General features: G+C 36.7%; 1 protein-coding gene across 2 annotated transcripts in view; it reads left to right on the forward strand.

The window, feature by feature from the left end:
* The window catches only part of ulk2 (unc-51 like autophagy activating kinase 2), a 35,336-nt gene extending 18,652 nt beyond the window's left edge, over nt 1-16,684 (forward strand). Inside the window, exons 13-27 of one of the 2 annotated variants that reach the window (XM_082178857.1) lie at nt 68-239; nt 1,092-1,152; nt 3,645-3,794; nt 5,324-5,469; nt 5,592-5,675; nt 6,670-6,941; nt 7,028-7,224; nt 8,335-8,444; nt 8,645-8,779; nt 8,947-9,158; nt 10,618-10,796; nt 10,887-11,005; nt 11,723-11,880; nt 11,979-12,114; nt 14,818-16,684. In XM_082178857.1, the coding sequence (XP_082034983.1) occupies nt 68-239; nt 1,092-1,152; nt 3,645-3,794; nt 5,324-5,469; nt 5,592-5,675; nt 6,670-6,941; nt 7,028-7,224; nt 8,335-8,444; nt 8,645-8,779; nt 8,947-9,158; nt 10,618-10,796; nt 10,887-11,005; nt 11,723-11,880; nt 11,979-12,114; nt 14,818-14,882 (2,196 nt within the window). In that variant the 3' untranslated portion in view covers nt 14,883-16,684. The remainder of the gene's footprint in view (nt 1-67; nt 240-1,091; nt 1,153-3,644; nt 3,795-5,323; nt 5,470-5,591; nt 5,676-6,669; nt 6,942-7,027; nt 7,225-8,334; nt 8,445-8,644; nt 8,780-8,946; nt 9,159-10,617; nt 10,797-10,886; nt 11,006-11,722; nt 11,881-11,978; nt 12,115-14,817) is intronic. The other variant, XM_082178858.1, reaches the window with a different exon arrangement.
* The last annotated feature ends 3,714 nt before the right edge of the window (nt 16,685-20,398 follow it).

Below are 20,398 nucleotides of genomic sequence, written 5' to 3' on the forward strand. Positions count from 1 at the left end.
TGAGAAGTTTAATAGCACTGACTCAGCTCAAGGTAATCCAGCGTTTACCTCCACCTTTGTTTTGCAGTCCCTGCCAGACATGCAGACTCTCCCAGAGGACGTGCTTTCCTCTCCACCTCTCGGCCCTCCCAACTACCTGCAGCTGTCCAAAGAGTCGGGCGGCAGCACCAGCAGCAAGAACTCCTCCTGTGACACGGACGACTTTGTGCTGGTGCCACATCTCTCCGGAGAGCAGTCCTGTGAGTCACATTACTTCACCAAACACGTCACACGCTTACACTGCAAAAATCATTTAATAATCAGTACATTTGTCTCTTTTTTTCTGTAAAAAAAAAATCTAAACATCCTTAAAACAAGATCAATTTATTTGAGAGGCGAAAAGGTTTTTATTAAATTTTTTCAACTGTATTGTCCATTAATGGGAGATAATATAATTAAAGATTTATTATTCCTCTATAAGCAAAACAATATACTTTAAAACTGTTGTAAATGTAATTTGAATCCTAAATCTAGCTAAATTTGAGGTTAAAGGTGAAAACAAGAAAAACAGTTATATTTTCTGAAAACAAGTATTAATATCTTAAAACAGTTTAGTAAATATATTAATATTTTAATATTAAGTACAATATTTTAAGAATATTTTAAGAAAACTTTTCAGATAAATAATCTTGAAATAAGCCTCTTTTTTTAAAAATAAATCTTACAAAATATAAAATTATTGAAGAAATATTTGATATCAGGTTTGATATCAAAAAATTTGTATTGTGATTTGTAAGCTGTTTTCCTCATGGGGATCAAAAAATGTCTCCACGAGGACAAGGATTTTGGAAATTGCCAGCTTTGCGGGGGCATCTTGTCCCCATAACATATGTTATACCTGAACCACACACACACACACACACACACACACACTAGATTTGAGCAGCTGTTGGAGCTGATTGCGTGTGTTTTAGAGTATAGAGAGGCGTCTGCTGAGTCAGCGCTATGAAAGCCTTCCAGCGCTGATTGCGCTCTCACAAGCTGTGATTTGGTGGTGTTTGTGAGACTGTGTGTATTTGTAGTTCTCATGACTTTCTTTCTCTTCTCCTTAGATGACCTTCCAATGGGGGCAGTGGGCCGCAGGCCGTCCAGTGAATTCCTTCTGTGTGGAGGGTGAGTGTGACATCACTGATATGGTTCACTCACAATGCATTACAATGCTTTCACACATGCATGTTTACTTGCGTCAAATGTTAAACAAGGTTTATAGGCCAAAGATGCACAGTTCACTGTCAAGTCCGACATGCGGACAGGAATATTAACAATAGTTAAATCATCTTAATCCTTTTTGGCTGTTTGCACCATGGAAATATGGAGTTATGGATTAGCACACTGATCTGTTTGTTTCGTTGATGTCATTGGAGGTATTTTTGGTGCCTTCTACTCCCAAACTATTTAATCATGGAGGTGAAAGCCAGGGCGAGTTCACAGTTGTGTGACTCTGGGTGGTGTGTCTGTTGTTATTGCAGGAGGAAGCTGAGAGGTGAATCACATGGCTGGTGAATGAGTCCTGTGGGAGTGAATGTGTGTGTGTGTTTGTGCTCCTGCCCTAAGAATAGACACCCTGCTGTCATTTCTTACCATCTGCATGTGATCTAAAACAGTTTCCACACCGTTTACTTGTGAACCGACCTCTATTTTTGTCCAGAGGTGCAGAAATAAACATCCATCGCATCGGCTGTTTTGTGACTAGACCCTTGTTATTGTGCAGTTATGCAGTGGATCTGACATTCATATGCTGCTCATTTTTTGTCTGTTACTCATGTAAAACAGAAGCTGTTTTGCTGTTGTGAGAGTCGGTGCATCTTCTCCGAGTCACTTCCTTCTGCTCTGTGGCTTTTCTGTTTCCCTCTCTTGTACAAGCGAGGCATACTCCACCTTCACTGTCTCCTCTCTGTCTGCTTATTCTTTTTCACACTTATACACTAACTGCCAAAAGTTTGGACACACTCGATTGAATTTGATTTCATGATTTTTATTTTATTTTTAAATATTAGAGATGCACCCAAATAAAAACTGATAACCAATAAAGTGCAAATATTAAAATTCACACTATTTTGTTTAAATAAATTAAAAATAAAACACTAAAAACTTAAATGCTGCAGCTGAATTTAGTCACAACGGCATTATAATGCACAGTGTGTAAAATGTTCATTTTGAGATTTGCTAAAGATAAAAAGGGTAAAACTTTACAATAAGGTCTCATTAGTTAACATTAGTTAATGCCTTAACATGAACTAACAATGAACAATACATTTGTTACAGTATTCATTAATCTTTGTTAATGTTAGTTTAAAAAAATACAGTCGTTCATTGTTCATGTTACTTCACAGTGCATATACTAATGTTAACAAATACAACTTTTGATTTTAATAATGTTAGTAAATGTTGAAATTAACATTTAGTCAAATTTACAAATACTGTATAAGTGCAGTTCATTCTTAGTTCATGTTAACTAAAGTAGTTAACTAATGTTAACTAATGAAACCTTATTGTAAAGTGTTCCCGAAAAAAAAAACAGTTATTCGATTATTTGTGCTTTTAAAGATTTAATTGAGAAGTCTTTTATGCTGTATTTATTTGATCAAAAATACAGTAAAAACAGTAATACTGTGAAATATTGTTACAATAAAAAAAAAACTGTTTTATTATATTTAAAATTTGTATTTATTCCTGTGATGGCAAAGCTGTCACTATTATCAATGTTGAAAACAGTTGTGCTGCTTAATAGTTTTGTGGAAACAGTGATAGATTTTTTTTTTTAGGATTATTAATGAATAGAAAATTCAAAAGAACAGCATTATTTTTTTAAATAGACATTTTTATAACATTATAAATGTCTTTCCTGTCACTTTTGATCAATTTAAAAAGTAAATATGTTGTCTGTATTCAATTTCTTACGGACCTCAAACATTTGAACAGTAGTGTCATATATAATATATATAGATATATTATCGTATATAGCCTCATCATTTATGTCCTGTTTGGTTTGTTGTGCCATGCTGAACTGACTCTGGGTCAAACAAAGAAACTCTCTTTGTGTGCAGTTGTTGTGCAGTCTGGTTAACTGCTCACGTGTAGCCCACACTCCTCCCTCACTCATTTCATAATCCAGGAGGCTGGAGCTCAAACAGTAATGCGCAGCTTCCTTTCTCCCTTTTAGCTCCCCTTCCTTCTTATCAGACCTTTGCACGGTGCGCGCACTTGACCCAGGCATGACATCTGTGAAAAAAAACATTGTGTTCCTGATAAAATAAGAACGAGCTGTTTTGTTTTCTTTGTCTGTGACTGGTGAGGGTAGGTGGACCAAGCACGTGTCACTGCCTAAAAAGCACCGCCCACGACTCCTCCCTCCTCCTTACTGATTGGTCAGGGCTTTGTGTTTACACTGTAGCTCCGCCCCATGTGGTTCGGCCATGCCCTCTGAGCAGAAACGGCTTTTGCTGAACTCGTTTGACAAAGTTGGAAACGTCTCGCACTTTACATTTAGCGATCGCATGTTGAATGAGACTTTGATCTTGAGGATTTTGTCGAGGTTTTATGGCCTAAATGGGTTTGGAAAAGCATTCTGACTGGATTGAAACCTTGTTTTCTGGGTTTCTCAGGCCACCCCAGCCATCCACCGGACAGACCCCAATGGTGTCGCCACGAAGCGAGACCACGCCAATACCTGTGCCCACACAGGTACGAAACTACCAGCGGATCAAACAGAACCTCTCCAGCAGCCCAACCACAACACTCTATGGCTCTCCCAGGTAAGACATCAAACAATGGGAATGTTTAACTCTGCTACTTACTGTATGATGCTATGTAAAGATTTCTTGCCACTCTCGAATTTGCATCTGTTTCCTAAACTTGCTCACTTGTATAGCTGAGAATTTTCTAAGTGGTCTTTGAGAACAGATGGGTTTAGGGTCTTCAGGCAGGTGTTTAGTAGAGTCTGGAGATTTTGACTGTTGCTTGTCCCCTATTAGTCACGCCAGACCTCAGCAGCTGCTTAGACTACTTCACTCTGACCTGCCCTGCGTCTCAAAAAGTGATTAATCTCATCACATCATCCTTGCTGTCCTTGTGCCCAGGGCCAGGCTGGTTCACATTATACTACCCTGTTAGTCAGCTCGGGCACGGTGATGGTGAAGTGGCCCCGGGCACACATTCAGACCTGATCTTTGAGTCATAACTGTCTTCCAGGTGCCAGTGCACTGAACTATTTAACATTTTTGAGCTTACCAAGTTTTGACATGAGTGATTTTTTTTGTGTCACTAAGCTCATTTATGAATTGTTTAGGAAGGGAGGAATATTGAGAATCTCATTTTAAAGTTAAAGAAAATGCGAGGAACTCTTACCCAATGCTGATGACAGGACGTCCTGCAAATTGTGTTTCATATACACGGGCCTAAAAAAGTAAAATGTATGAATTTCTTACCATTCAAATGTTTGGGGTTGGTAAAAGAAGTATATTACGCTCAACAAAGCTGCATTTATTAATAAAAAATACAGTAAAACAGTAATATTTTGAAATATTATTGCAATTTTAAAAATGTATAAATGTAATTTATTCCTGTGATGGCAAAGCTGAATTTTTTTTAAGCATCATTACTCTAGTCTTTAGTGTCACATGATCCTTAAGAAAACATTTTAATATGCTGATATGCTGCTCAAGAAACAGTTATTAGTATCAACAATATTGTGGAACTTAATATTTTTGTGGAAACCACGATTTAAAGTTCAATTTCAACAGTTCAACAGCATGTATTTGAAATAGAAATCTTCTGTCTCTACTGTCACTTTTGATCAATTTAATTCATAGTTAATGTGATAAACTACACCTGTGTGATCTTGAGGAAAACTGACATATATCCAATAAAATCACATCGAGACCAGTTGGTTTAACATAATTGCATGATTGTTGGTTATGAAAAGAGTAATTTGTGCTAAGAAAAGGTTTCAGTGAAATACAATTGTACGGTTGTCAAATACTAGTACAGTATGATGTTTTTGGCCACACGTTAGATTAAGATCCAATTCTCACTATTAACAAACTATTAAGTACGACTTTTGCCTTAATAAACTCCTAATTACTGCTTATTAATAGTTAATTAGGTAGTTGTTAAGTTTAGGTATTGGGAAGGATTAAGGGATGTAGAATATAGTCAAGCAGAATAAGGCATAAATATACTAATAAACAGCCAATGTCCTAGTAATATGCATGATAATAAGCAACTAGTTAATTGCGAGAATTGGACCCTAAAGTGTTACCATGTTTTATTTTTATGTCTTCAGGTCAGGCACAGTGCGGCGCTCCAACACAAGCCCCATGGGTTTCCCTAAAATGGTGTCTGGGTCACCAAGCCCTGCAGATACGGTCCAAACTGTTGGGCGACGTCTCTCTACAGGCAGTTCCAGGCCCTACTCTCCCTCTCCACTGGGTAAGAGTTGCCACTATCATTCCTGTTTTATGTTTACTGGGAAACTGTATTTTTAAAGTCTGACATGTCCTGACGTGCCCATTTGATGTGTGTCTGTCTGTTTGTGTGTAATTGTTCCCCAGTGGGCACTATTCCTGAGCAGCTTGGCCACTGCTGCTGCGGACACCCCCAGAGCCACGAGGCCCGCAGTCGCAGCTCCTCAGGCGGTGAGTTTACATGTCAAAGATGGACACCAAAGAACTCACAGCACTGCTGTTTGCTCTTCAAAGTGGCACCATTAACAGTCCCACAAGCAGTAGCCACAGTGGCTTTCTCCCGGTGGGTCACAGCATGTCTGAGTTTGTCTAATCTCCATGGAGACAGCTGCTCGTTATGACTGAGAACTCAACAAGCGATCAGGAACAATGCATGTTGTAGTAACAAACTGTGCGACACGTGAGCTTTTGTGTGAAACCTCTTCAAACCTATAGACCTTCAAAACTGTGAACTCAATGATCGTGTCTAAACAGCAGACAAACTCACTGACCTTCTTTCAGTTCATTGAAGTCTTATGGTGCACATCTTAAATATATACACTGCAGTGTCACCTAGTGGTTGAATCATGTAGCATCTGATGAGCAAGGGCAGCAAAATGTTCTAATGAAAATTCACCCTATCTATTTCAGAAATGAATGTTATATATCTCATTGTAAGCTAAATTTATCCATGTTTATTTTTCATTTTTAAAAATGGGTAATGTTTTACAGCGTCCTTGTTACACGTTGCATGTAGTTACTATAATAATAACAGTAAATAATGCATAATCACATGCAACTAACCTAAATCAAACTCTAACCTTAAGTACATGCTGTTAATTAATATTACTCAGCTCCTAAATGTGCAATTACAAATACCTTGCACCTTAAAGAGAAACCTAAAAACTGGACCTTCTGGTGAATGCAACAGACTTCTCTCTGGTGATGTATACAGGTCTTCTCCAATCATTTAGTCTGCTTAAACCCCGCCCCTTTCTCTAAAGGTTCATCTGCCTTCAATTTTGAGTGCAATGCCCACATCTCAAAATTCAACCAATAGCTGATGGAAATAACCCCACCCTTCATTGATTTATGTCACTATGTGGAAGAAAAGATCTGTTGTTAATTTTATTCATTGCAACTTTAAATATTTTTTTTAAAAACAAGGACACTTTTTATGTTTTAGGTTCCCCTGTGCCATCCTCTCAGTTACTGGGCACTCGTCTTCAGAGTGCGCCCACGCTGACTGACATCTACCAGAACAAGCAGAAGCTACACAAGCAGATGTCTGACCCAGTGCACCCCTCCTCATCCGCCTACCCCACCAGCCACTCCCCTCAGCTCGGGCGTCCCGGCAACCTAGGCACCTCCCCAACCAAGCACCTTGGCTCCTCCCCTCGCACCTCTGACTGGCTAACAAAGTCGCCGCTGCCCACCATCATCGGCTCGCCCACTAAGGTAAGCTGCAGGAGTTGTCGGGTAACCGTCTTTCTGGCCTAGATCAAGAGCTTTTGACATTACTAATCTCATTTCTTCTCATTTAGGTGAGCGCTCCATTCAAAATCCCTAAAACTCAAGCCTCGTGCAACCTTCTGGCCCTGGCCTCTCAGCAGGGTATGGCCGACAGCCCCACCCCAATCAGGATGCTGATGGATGGACGTGACCTCTGTGCACATCACTGCTCGGCGTATCCCAGCAGCCAACAGCCTGCTCCAGAGGCCAGCAAGACTTCCTTTGGCAGGTCGGCAAAAGTTTTGATATATTTGACCATATTTGATGCATAATGCATAATAATATGCATAATAATATACACTACTGTTCAAAAGTTTGGGGTCAGTTAAATAATAATTATTTTTTATAGAAATTAATACTCTTATTCAGCAAGCATATTTTCAACTTTCTAATTATCAAATAATTCTGAGAAAAATTTAGCCATTTCCACAAAATTATTAAGCAGCACAACTGTTTTCAACATTGATAATGGAAATGTTTCTTGAGCTGCAAATCAGTGTATTATTATGATTTCTGAAGGATCATGTGATACTGAAGACTGGAGTAACGATGCTGAAATGATTTGCCATCACAGAAATAATTGTTTTTTTTAAATATATTGAAACAGAAAACAGTCATTTTAAATTCTAATATTTCACAATATTACAGTTTTTACTGTAGTTACTGTTTTACTGTTTTAATCAAATAATTGCAGGCTTGGTGAGTATAAGAGCCTTTTCTCAAAAACATTGAAAAATCTTACTGACCCTATATTTTAAACATTCGTGTATAAAAGTATTATATGATGAATTATTAATTCATAAATGTGATATTTTGGGGTGTTGCACACAACATTTTTCAACTAACCTTGCCTTGTCACAAAAATTATCAGATATTTTATTTTTGACTTATTGACCTAGAAAATATCCTTTCTATGATATCATTCCCTGTTTTATGTTTTTTCCCCCTATATGTTGGTCACACCACAGGACTTTGATTTGCTGTGTTTATTTATAATCAAAATATTTCACCAGAGTTACTGTTTTTTTTTTGTTTTTTTTAAAGAAACATACATAATAAATTAATATTTTTGATTCAAGCTTTTTAAATTTCAAAACAGTATTTATTATAACATTATTATATATCAGGACACTGACATTTATGATTTGATGCCCCACACAAATATCATAAAACAAAAATAAACAATCAAAGAAGGATTGTATTGATGTCATCGTTTGCATTTTGTATGTATTTGAATAAATGAATCGATTTGGACAAGAAATAAGTGTCATGTCATTGACTCCTGTATTATAAATTCCATATGCATATAAAATCAAGCTGAACTTGTTTGTTTCCTCAGGTCTGTAAGTGCTGGCAGACTTTCTGAGCAGCCGGTACGGATCACTTTGGGAGGGCAGCCGTACAAGGGCAGCACAGACAGCCTGAACACAGAGAGGCCCATGGACACAGGTGGCCCCCTTTTCTCATTTTGTTATAGTTTTTTATAAGTCCAGTTTTTCATGCCAATATTATTTCTGCTAAATGCAACCCCATTGACATAATTTGAGCTTCTCCTGAAAGCTTCTGGCTTGCATGAAGTGCTGTGATTGGCTGCCAGTGTTTGTATGTGTTAGTTTGTGAGTGACCCCTGTGTGTGCATCCCTTCCCAGCCCCGGCAGGGATTTGCGGTTTGGCAGCGGGCGGGGCGAGTCCCCGCAACGTTGTGTTCACGGTGGGCTCGCCCCCAAACAGCAGCACCCCTCCCACCTGCAGCCATCTCGCCTCCCGCCCGCGCACCACCTCAGGTGAGGGGCTTCGCCTCGTAAACCCGCCCCATACACCACTGCTTCAGCTGCCACACCACATGTTTAATGCCGTGACAATGCCACTGTTTTCAAAGATTAACCTAAAGCTAATAGATTCCTAACTCAAGTAGTCGCTAAGGCTGATTTCTGCGTCTATGTGTCCGCAGTAGGTTCCAACAGCTCTGCCGGCTCGCTGTGCTCCACCAGCGGTAAGGTGTACATGGGTTCTCCCCCAGGAATGACCATCGGCAGCTCGTCGCCAGGAGTGGACGCGGCTCCCAGCAGCCTGCGCTACGTCCCTTACGGCACCTCCCCGCCCAGCTTGGATGGATTCATCACCTTTGAAGCGCCAGAACTGCCGGAGGAGACGCTGATGGAGGTGAGAGAGCTAACATGTAGAATACAGCTTGCACCACTGATTTTACTTTTCAAATTTTTTGTCTAATTTAATCTGTGTTCATTTTAAGACATCGACTCACAATATGCCGTATAATATCAGCAGTCTCAGATACACAGATATTAAATACAGATAATCCAATAATTGTTTTCATGTAATGACCAATAACTGATGTATTAAAAGTATGTTCTGGGCTTTTTTGCCTTTATTTTGAGAGAACATTAGTGATGGGGTAGAGAGAGGGGAGTGGGACTGGGAATGGACCAAGACCAAATATTATAATTCCACATTATTTAGTCTAAATAGATTAAAAATAAAATGCTGAAAACTCAAATTGGTCTTTTTAAAAGATACAATTGAATTTAGGCATCACAACATTGTAATGCGGATTATGAAAAATAATTTTGAGATTAGCTAAATATTACTTTTAAAGGGATAGTTCCCCCAAAAATGAAAATTCTCATGAGTTACTCACCCTCATGTCGTTCCAAACCCACATTCAGCACGTGAAGTTTGTTCTCACACATCAAGCAAATACGGATGAGCTTCTGTTTATGTTCAATGATGAACGTTTATATGTGAATAAAAGACTCATCATATAAGTGATCGTGTCTCATCAGAAAATTTGGACTAAACCACTCAATTCATATGGATTCTTTTTACGATCTCTTTATGAACTTTTTGAAGCGTCAAAGTGGTAGTTGCGCAGCTGTCAATGGAGGGACAGAAAGCTCTAAGATTTCATTAAAAAGATCTTCATTTGTGTTTTGGAGATGAACAAAAGTCACAAAAGTCGCGGGTTTGGAACGGCACAAGGGTGAGTAATTGTTCATGTTTTTTGGGTTAAGTGTAAACTAAATAATTTACTTTAAATGAGTGTTAATGTGTAAGGGTAATCAAAATATTAAAATAAGGGAAATGAGAATGAACAATTATATATTCAATATTTGGCCAATACATAAATAAAAAAATAAATAAAAAAAATAAAAATAAAAAAAAAACTCTAATATTGGCCAACTAAAGTCCTGTGACTAGGTTACTCAGAACAGTCACATCACCAAGCAGTGTATTTATTGTTAACTAAACAATAGATGATGATCTATTGAAAATAGAACTAAAAATATGAATATTTGATGGAAAAACAAGTTTGCAATAAAATATGGTGTAAGTTCAAGCGCTGAAATCATTAGATCAAGTAAAAATAAAAGCTAATTAAAAAATTATAAATAATATAATAGTATATGAATAATACTAAAATAACACTGGTGATCTAGTTGCTCAATCCACAGGTGATCTAGTTGCTCAATCCTTTTATACTGGTCATATAGCTCAGGATTTCAGTTAAAGCCCATCAATTCATCCTGTTACACACAGAGAACAGTCTGTACTGGATAAAGCTTTTCTTGGGAAACACTAACAGGTTTATGTGTGTGTTTGGCAGCGTGAGCACACAGACACCCTGATGCACCTGCGGATGATGCTGTCCTTTACGGATTGTGTGCTGGAGATCGCTTCTCTACGGGCCAGAGGACCTGATCTGGGTGCGTCCGCCGCCTCTCTCTATCCTCCTCAGGACAGCGTGGTGGTGGACCAGATCAGTCAGCTCAGTAAGGAGTGGGGGTAAGAACAGTGCGCTCGAACACACGGGACCTTTAACAATGAGACCTCATAACGTACAGTATATAATGTTTTGATCATCATCTCACACAGGCAGGTGGAGCAGCTGGTGTTGTATATGAAAGCCGCACAACTGCTGGCCTCCTCGCTGCACCTGGCCAAAGCTCAGATCAAGTCTGCCAAGCTCAATCCTTCCTCGGCCGTCAAACAAGGTGAGCTGAGACATTTCATGACTCGGATGACAATAAGTGTGCATGTATACGTGAGGTTGAATTGTTACAGAGTCAACCACTTCCCCTGAGCCCCTAAAATTATTATTAGGACTTAGGTGTGCAGGGCTCTCATTATCAAGAAAAACTTTGGAAATATAGGCCTGTTGGACTAATGGATTTTAAAACAAAAGAAAATATGAAAATAATAAAAACTATGTAATAAAATTTGTGATATTTAGTTCAAATGATTTTAGTAAATGATTTAAAAATAGGCAAAATAAAAATAAATATAAGCTAATAACAATACCTATCAATATTTAACGTCATATTTTTTATTAATCCCCCCCCCCCCCCCCCCCCCCCCAGCAACTGTCATTTTATTTAAGGACCATGAAAGTCATGAAAATGAATCAAATCCTAATAAGTCATGGGCATTTTTAAAATTGCTATAGCATTTTCTAGTTATACCAAGCTCTAGAATATTTTATTGGGTAAAAAACCATTGCTATTGACACTTCTGGAGTTACGAAATGTATGTATTTAAATTATTTATTATACTTTTTTTGAATTATTTTAATATATTGTGACTGCTAGTTTCTGTAAATAAAGTTTGAAAATTAGCAGATTTGGTGTTACAGCAGAAGCTCAAATGTTGGGAGTCAAAAAGGTTGAGAATCACTGATGTAGCGAATAACGTACTTTGTCTCTGAACTTCAGTGGTCAAGAGTCTGAACGAGCGCTACAAGAGCTGCATTTCCCTGTGCCGCCGCCTCACGGACAAACTCAACCACTTCTTCTCTGACAAGCAGCGATTTGTGGACGAGATCAACAGCGTTACAGCTGAGAAGCTCGTTTATAACCATGCTGTAGAGTTGGTGAGTGAGGACGGTCATGGCAGCCTTACTTTGAGCTTTGTTGCGTGATTTTACGAGTGTCTAACATTGGTGTCATGTTTGTGTAATGCGTGTTACAGGTGCAGTCGGCCGCACTAGACGAGATGTTCCAGCAGACAGAGGACATCGCGTATCGCTACAACAAGGCATCCATGCTGCTGGAAGGCCTGTCCAAGATCCTCCAGGACCCAGCTGATGTAGAGAACGTCATCAAATGTGAGTGAATTTAAAAATCTGTTTTAATCCTCTGGTGCTGCTCACGTGACAGGCAAAAATGACTGTTTTTTATTTCAATGAAATGAATGTACTATATTTTAGTTCAATATTTTTTTTGGATTTCATGGTACTAAATAATATTTATGGAATAGTTATGATCCATTTATTACCTGTTAACCACTTTTTGAGCACAGACCTGAAAATTAAACTGACCTAATTTATGAATGCTTTGGAGCACAGACTTAAGTTTGGTATCTTTTTAAAAAAGACACTTGGCAGATTTTTTAAGTGAAACTAAAATGAAGGTATAGAAGTTTAAAGGAGCTGTATGTAAGAAATGTATTTCAATTAATCATAAAATGGCCCTGATATGTCACTAGACATTAAGAAATCATGTTCATTTCAAATACTTATATCACTGACAACAGTAGTCCGGCCAGGATATTGTCATTTAAAAAGTGAAGTTGCAGCCCTCAACTGATGTTGATGTTGTCATCTTGTGTTTTGGCCTGATGCTCCACCCTCCACCTATCTACCAATCACGAAGTCAGTAGTGTTTCGGCATCCGGGTTGCCAGCTCTGCTCTAGTTACCACAGCTACGTGTCAGCCTACGTTCCTGCTGGATCCTGCAGCCTATCTGGCAACCTCGAGTCAGGGGGGAGGGGGAGGGGATACACAGATCTACAGTAATTTGAAAGTAATTGCAGTACCAGTTTTGGCCACAATCTTACATACGGCTCCTTTAAGTTTATTATTATGAAAAATGCAACAATTATTATTTATTTTTAATATATATATTTTACAAAACATGATTTAGTCTGTGAGAAAATCAAAGCCATACATCTAAATAAGTTTTTGTAAAAAAAATTACTTTTCAGTAAGACTTTGTTTGTGTGCAGTACCAAATGTTTCCACTAGATGAAATTCGTCTGCTATTAATTTCCATTTGTTTGTTCACATAGCAAGTGGCAAAACCTTTACCAAGTTTTGTACCATTCCAATGAAGTAAAAAAATGTTTTAAAATACGTAAAAATTTTCAGTCAAAATGAACAAACTGCACCAGAGGGTTAAAAAAAATATTCAAATGATTTTGATGATGTCCATTTCATTATGATTCTTTTTTTTTGCTGACGTGACCAATATAGTCTGGTTCTCTTATGATTCTAGTTCAATAAATTGGTCAAAAAGACTCAAAATTAACTGTTGGAATTGAACAGCAAAGTGTGACTTCTGACTGGTTGTTCAAATGACATTGAATACTAAAAGATACACTTTAAGAACAGAGTATTTTGTAATAAATGTTTTATTGTTACACTATTATTTGTCTTTATTATTTTTGTTTAGCATACAGTTTGGATCAAATATAGGCTGGTGGTTTGTCAATAGTTCTGAAAGAATTGTTGATAGAATTGATAAGGAACAGTAACCCATTGTTGTTAACTCAATATTAGATGAAAAATTAAACGAAATGTTACCTTGGCAGCTACTTAAAGTACTAAAAGCTAAATAGATATAGTCAACAAAAACGAATAAAATGACAAAAGCAAATAACAAAAGATCTAAAATTTACACTAAAATTCAAATGCAAACTGATATTATAAAAAAAGATTCATATTAAACGCTCACCGAGTCATAATAGTATATACAGTACAGGCCAAAAGTTTGTAAACATTACTATTTTTAATGTTTTTGAAAGAAGTTTCTTCTGTATCAAGCCTCCATTTATTTGATCAAAAATACAGATTTTTTTTTTAAATATTGTGATATATTATTACAATTTAAAATAATTGGTTTTCAATTTATTATACTTTAAATTATCATTTATTTCTGTGATGCAAAGCTGAATTTTCAGGATCATTACTCCAGTCTATCACATGATCCTTTAGAAATCATTTAATATGATGATTCATGATCAAAGTTGGAAACAGTTCTGCTGCTTAATATTTTTTCATAACCTGTGATACTTTTTTTAGGATACTTTGATGAATAAAAATTTAAAAAATAAAAATTTAAATAAACAAAAAGAAGCAAATGTTTTAAAAATAGAAATCTTTTATAACAACAATATACCCTACTGGTCAGTAATTTGGGGTCAGTAATTTTCTTTCTTTCTTTTTTTGAAATAAATCAATACTTTTATTCAGCAAGGATGTGTTAAATGGATAAAAAGTGATAGGAAAGAAGATTTATATTATTAGAAAATATTTTTTTATTTTGAATAAATGCAGTTCTTTTTAACCTTTTATTCATCAAATATATTAGGCAGCAGAACTGTTTCCAACACTCATAATAAATCAGAATATTAGAATGATTTCTAAAGGATCATGTGATAGACTGGATGTCACATGTGACTCTGAAGACTGGAGTAATGATGCTGAAAATTCAGCTTTGCATCACAGAAATAAATGATAATTTAAAGTAAAATAAATTGAAAACCAATTATTTTAAATTGTAATAATATATCACAATATTACTTTTTTTTTCTGTATTTTTGATCAAATAAATGCAGGCTTGATGAGCAGAAGAAACTTCTTTCAAAAACATTAAAAATAGTAATGTTTCCAAACTTTTGGCCTGTACTGTAAATAATACTAAAACAACACTGCTGGAATCATTTGGATCCAGGATTGTTAAAACATCTCGTTCATGTGTCTTTGTTTACTGCTTTTACATCTTTTCTCTTTGTGTTTCCTCTGCACAGACAAGGCAAGTGTGGACCGGAGGATCTCAGCTTTGTGTTACTGCACCGTTACCCTGTACGAATAAAGACTTTCACTCCAGGGACCATCATCTTCTCAAACTACAAAGAAGACTAAACAAATCCCTTGTTTTTGTTTTGTAGCAGTCAAAGCACTTTCAGTTCCTTTTGATTCTTTTCAATCACAAGCAACAGACCAAGTATTACGTTTTGTTTTTTTTTTGCAGATGACATTTTGAGAAGGATGTGCACAAGTTCACTACCAAAGATGAAAATTAAACAGAGACTTTATAGTACGAAAAAAGACTCTGGACCTGCATTTAGATTCATCTTCAGTTTTTACGACATCATTTCTCTTTTTTTACATAAACTGAAAGGATTTTGGACTGGGAATCTTCAAAGGCCCAACAATGAACGTCAATGCAAATCAGTTCATCTTATTGTTTTATACTGCACTCTTTTGCTCTGATTATTTATTGGTTTTAGTGTTATTGATGATAGTGTTGAAAGACGACATGGGGCGGATGTGCAGCCCAATGTTGGACTGTAATTACTGATACCACACATACACAGTCACGTGGTTAAACTTAAGAGGAATCTGTAGTATTTACAAAATCAGTTTTGAAGCAAATGCACTTTATTGAGGCAGATGTGGAAGACGCTTGTCCTAGAACATCTGGGAGAAGGTGGAGATGATGATCCTTCCATCCGTCTCCAAGATCAGCGTGTGGCTCCAGGTCCTTCTTATTTCCATATCTATAATCCTCTGAAAATGAGTGTCTGGAAGGCCTGTGAGCATCAGGTCGGACATTGGCGTCTCATAACAGCCTCATGGTGAATCAGACATAATGGTCAAAATACTTGAGTCGTTACTTACCTTTTGATTCAGCCGTACTGAAACGTTTTTATGTTCATATTAATACTGTAGCTTTTTTTAACTGACGTGCGTGAGCTGTAAATACTTGTACATTCTACATGTGTGTTTTTATTTTGGAGTGAATGCGAGCGAGCACAGCTTGATTGAAGAAGGTAGATGCTGCTGCCGCCGCCATCCCTGCCTCTCAAACGAAGAGCACAAGATTTCCTTGTTTTTAGGTTTTTTATTTTGTTGTAGAGGTAATAGGACGACTTCCACAGGTTCTTCGAGACCTCACTTTGCATGGCAGCTCTTGACTAACGCCCATGAATATCTTGTGTACGACAATACATTGACTGTGCGGGACGTGGATGTTGCAGGTAAATGGGAGAGAGTGCGGCCCACTGCCAGGCTCTGCTTTTCCCCCATTCATCCACTGTGCTCAGGACAGTGTTTGTGTAACTGCTCTTCCCAGATGCAGTGGCCAGTTTCAGGATACTGAAGAACTGAAAGCATGACTTCGGGTAGTCTACTTTCCCTTGTACATGTTTTGAACACCTCGCTCCCTCTCTCCTGCACTCTGCCTGTGTTTTTATTTTTAATAACGGCCCCCTGTGAGCCTACAAAGCCTTTTACTGTACAGAAAGAGAAGGCTGATGTCCTTTCTGCCACTTTGTTATACAAAATCCATGCATATCTGTAGTTGTAGGACTTATCCAGGTGTGAGCAGAATTGTGTACAGGTGATCCATTAGAGAAGACTAGTACAGAGCACATGTACCTGTGCAACATTAGAATGTACTTGCCCTTCCATTTGCAAATTTCCCTTTCCGATTAAACCAGCCTATCACAGCCCAACACGACATGATCACGGTTGATGCAGCCTGAAGGTTCATGATCCCTTGACTTTCAGTGACAAAATGTTTTAATCAACGTGTGTTTTACCAAGGGCATCTATGTTGTCTGAAACTGTAGAAATACAGCTTTTATTAAACAGATCAATTGTATCCTGTTATCCGAGTCTCCGATTATGTGCTTTGCAAAAGTATACTGCTGTATTTGCTACAAAGGAAATAATGAAAGTGCAGCACAGGTGACAGCAGTAGCAGAAAACAGATTTTACAGGGTGAAGAAGAGGGATGATTTATTTCCTACCTAAAAGCACGTTCACAGCAAGGATGATAATTAAAAATATAACGATAATGGTATAGTTCTTCTAAAAATCGTTTTCAATATTAAAGAATAGCAGCGTTCACACCAAAGCTATAACAACGGCACAGAGAAACGATATTGTTGGAATCAATTTCAGAAAGATTTTATGAAAACAAAAACATAGTAGGCCTACTATGATATTAGACTACATAGCTTATAATAAAAGATAGTGAATTTCAAACCTGAACCAAACATATTTTTATTCAAAGATCAACAGTCTGTCATAAGTCTTTAGTCTGCCACACAAAACAACATTAAAATCATGAACTCAAATGTCATTGTGGAAAAAAAAATGAAAAAAAAACAATGACTGTTGTAACAGTGCGTTTATCAGACCTTTCGGGGTCAGCCTAACGCTAATTAGCCTTATGCCAAAATTATTATTACAACTAAATTGTCGGTCATTAAAGGGATACTCCACTTTAACCCTTTCACGCATAGTGGTCACTACAGTGGACAGCTATTAAAAATGCATTTTCTTGAATTTGCACGGGTTTTTATGGCAAAGTTGCACATCAATCTCTTCATTGGACCCTTGTGCATCATCCTATAAATTGCAATCAAGTGGCAAGCCTTTGTATTTCGATTTTTTCCCCCTCCAAATCAAGATGGCCAAGGGTCAGTCAGACATGCCAAGTTGCTTCAGAATATCCACCCATTCCTTCTAATCTAGGAGACTCTTGTAGGTAAAAAAAATATTGCAGCATCAAGCAATATCTAATGAGTCATATCACAGTAAAATTTTCCAAGTTTTTATTTTAGATTGAGAGAAAACTCTGATTAATCACATGTCCACTGTAGTGGACGTCATGCATCAACTGCTATATTTCAGCTACAAATCATAATTATAATGTGAATATTGTTTTTGAAATTTAAAACTTAAAAACTTAATCTGCAGTGACTTTTTTACTGTAAATAAATGTACTTGTATTATTAGAATGTAATTTTCATTGACATTGAAAAAAGTCATGTGATTACATATGTATGACACTTGTAATGCATTACTTTATTTGTTAGATCAAAAAGTAATCTGATTTCATAATGCACGTTATTGTAATGTGTTTTTTTACTCATAACATCAAAATTAATCTGATTACGTAATGCATGTTACTTGTAATGTGTTTCTTTACTCATAACATCAAAAAGTAATCTGATTACGTAATGCATGTTACTTGTAATGCGTTTCCTTACTCATAACATCAAAAAGTAATCTGATTATGTAATATGCGTTATTGTAATGCGTTTCTTTACTCATAACATCACAAAGTAATCTGATTACGTAATGCATGTTACTTGTAATGCGTTTCTTTACTTGTTACATCAAAAAGTAATCTGATTAGGTAATGCACATTACTTGTAGTTAATTACCTGTTAGATCAAAAAGTAATCTGATTAGGTAATGCATGTTACTTGTAACACATTACTTTACTTGTAACATCAAAAAAGTAATCTGAATGCGTTATGCATGTTAGTTGTAGTGCGTTACCCTCAACACTGATCATTTCAGATGAGATTAAAAAAACGTATCGCTAGGTTTTCTCAGAGGAGGGCTATGATAGAAATGTGCATGTCCATCTTGAACATAATCAGAATTATCAGCTAATAAGGGTAAATCTCCATACTCTGGTGCACTGGAGGGAGCATCTGAGTGGTTTCCACAGTTGTACCTTGACAGGCTGTAGAAAATTCTGATGGAATCACGTCCTCATGTTCTGATATCAAAGATACGCGAAGTGCAACTTGTATGAAGTTGTATGAAGCCTTTGCAATATTTTGCATTTAGATTTTTTGTATATATTTTATAGTTTTCACATGATTTGATATAATTGTATTGATTAGTTCGTTAAATTCACATACTTTATGTGTTTGATTATTGTCTTATATTAAATCTAGTATATCTTAATTTTAAACCAAACGCATGCTGTCCACTCAAGTGGACATCTGAAGATCTCTTTGAAAAATTTGTAAAAAAATAAAATAAAAATCAATTCTTGTTTTTCATGCCCTAAGAGCAATAAAAACACATAGGAAAAAAAATCCTGACTGAGGATATCATAATTCATGCATGAAAGGGTTAAAATGAAAATTCTGTCATCATATACTCACCCTCATGTTGTTTCAATCCTTTATGAATTGATTTCTTCTGCTGAACAGAAAGGAAGATATTTAGAAGAATGTCAGTAACCAAACAGTTTCTGGTAGACCTCATTGACTTCCATAGTAGGAAAAAATATATACTATGGAAGTCAATGGGACCAGAAACTGTCTGGTTACTGACATTCTTCTAAATATCTTCCTTTCTGTTCAGCAGAAGAAATAAATTCATAAAGGATTGAAACAACATGAGGGTGAGTATATGATGACAGAATTTTCATTTTAAAGTGGAGTATCCCTTTAAATAAGAAAACTAAATAATTGTGTATATGATTTGCTTTGTGTAACCCGACAAAATTGTATTTTTTTGCAATCAATCAATCAATCAATCAATCAATCAATCAATCACTCCTTTACGACTGGCTGCCTGCACATTCACTGTCCTCGCGGCCGCTGCAATTTGCGCTCGTTGATCAATGCATAATCTGGTATAATTCGAGCCTGGTATCTTTGTAGAACTTCAGAAAAAGAAGAAAAAAGATGCTGCAGCCAATCAGCAGCCGGCGGGGGCTGACTGCTGGACGACTCAACCTCCACGGACAGTTTTTAATGCTTTATCAGACAATAACTAGCCTACTCAAGATTTTACTTTAGTATAATTTTCGGGACAATTAGGGCCGGATTAGATTAGCTTAGATTTCGGGACTCTCCCGAATTTTTCGGGACGTTTGGTCACCCTAGCTCAGAAATATTATTGATGGTAAGGTGAAACTTTAATGCTTGGCTAAATTTGCTTAGGCCTACACATTGAGGTATCTTCGTTCACACAATTTACAGTTATAAATCCTGTTTGGAGTGCTGCTTTTTTTGTGCCAAATTCTGCCCCCTTTCAGATTATTACCTCCCTAATTCCCCACCCTTACAAAAATAACTATAGGCCTGCTTTAAGTTACATTTATTCAGTAGGCTATACTTCAGTAAAGTAGGCTATATTGTATGTAGTAAGTATTCTAATATCCTTGTGCTAGTAGTATACTTGTAAGTGTACTATTTCAATACTGTGGGACTAAATTTGCCCACTTTTTAATGTATAAAAGTATACTTTTAAGTATACTTTAAGTGTAACAGTAGTAAACTGAGTAGGTAGGTATACACCTAGTTTACAACTACGTTTTTCATTTGTACTGCAACTATACAAGTGAACTTATAGGTAGCCTATATTGATAGTTTACTAGTCAAATACTTGTAGCACAACCAGTTATCTAGTAGATTTATATATATATAGTTATTATAGTAGATTTTATCGCATCCAAAATAAAAGTTTGTGTTTACATAATATATGTGTGTGTACTGTGTATAATTATTTTGTATATATAAATACACACACATGCATGTATATATTTAAGAAATATTTGCATACATA

This window comes from Leuciscus leuciscus (assembly GCF_965113295.1).
Source record: "Leuciscus leuciscus genome assembly, chromosome: 9".
NCBI classification, from domain to species: domain Eukaryota; kingdom Metazoa; phylum Chordata; class Actinopteri; order Cypriniformes; family Leuciscidae; genus Leuciscus; species Leuciscus leuciscus.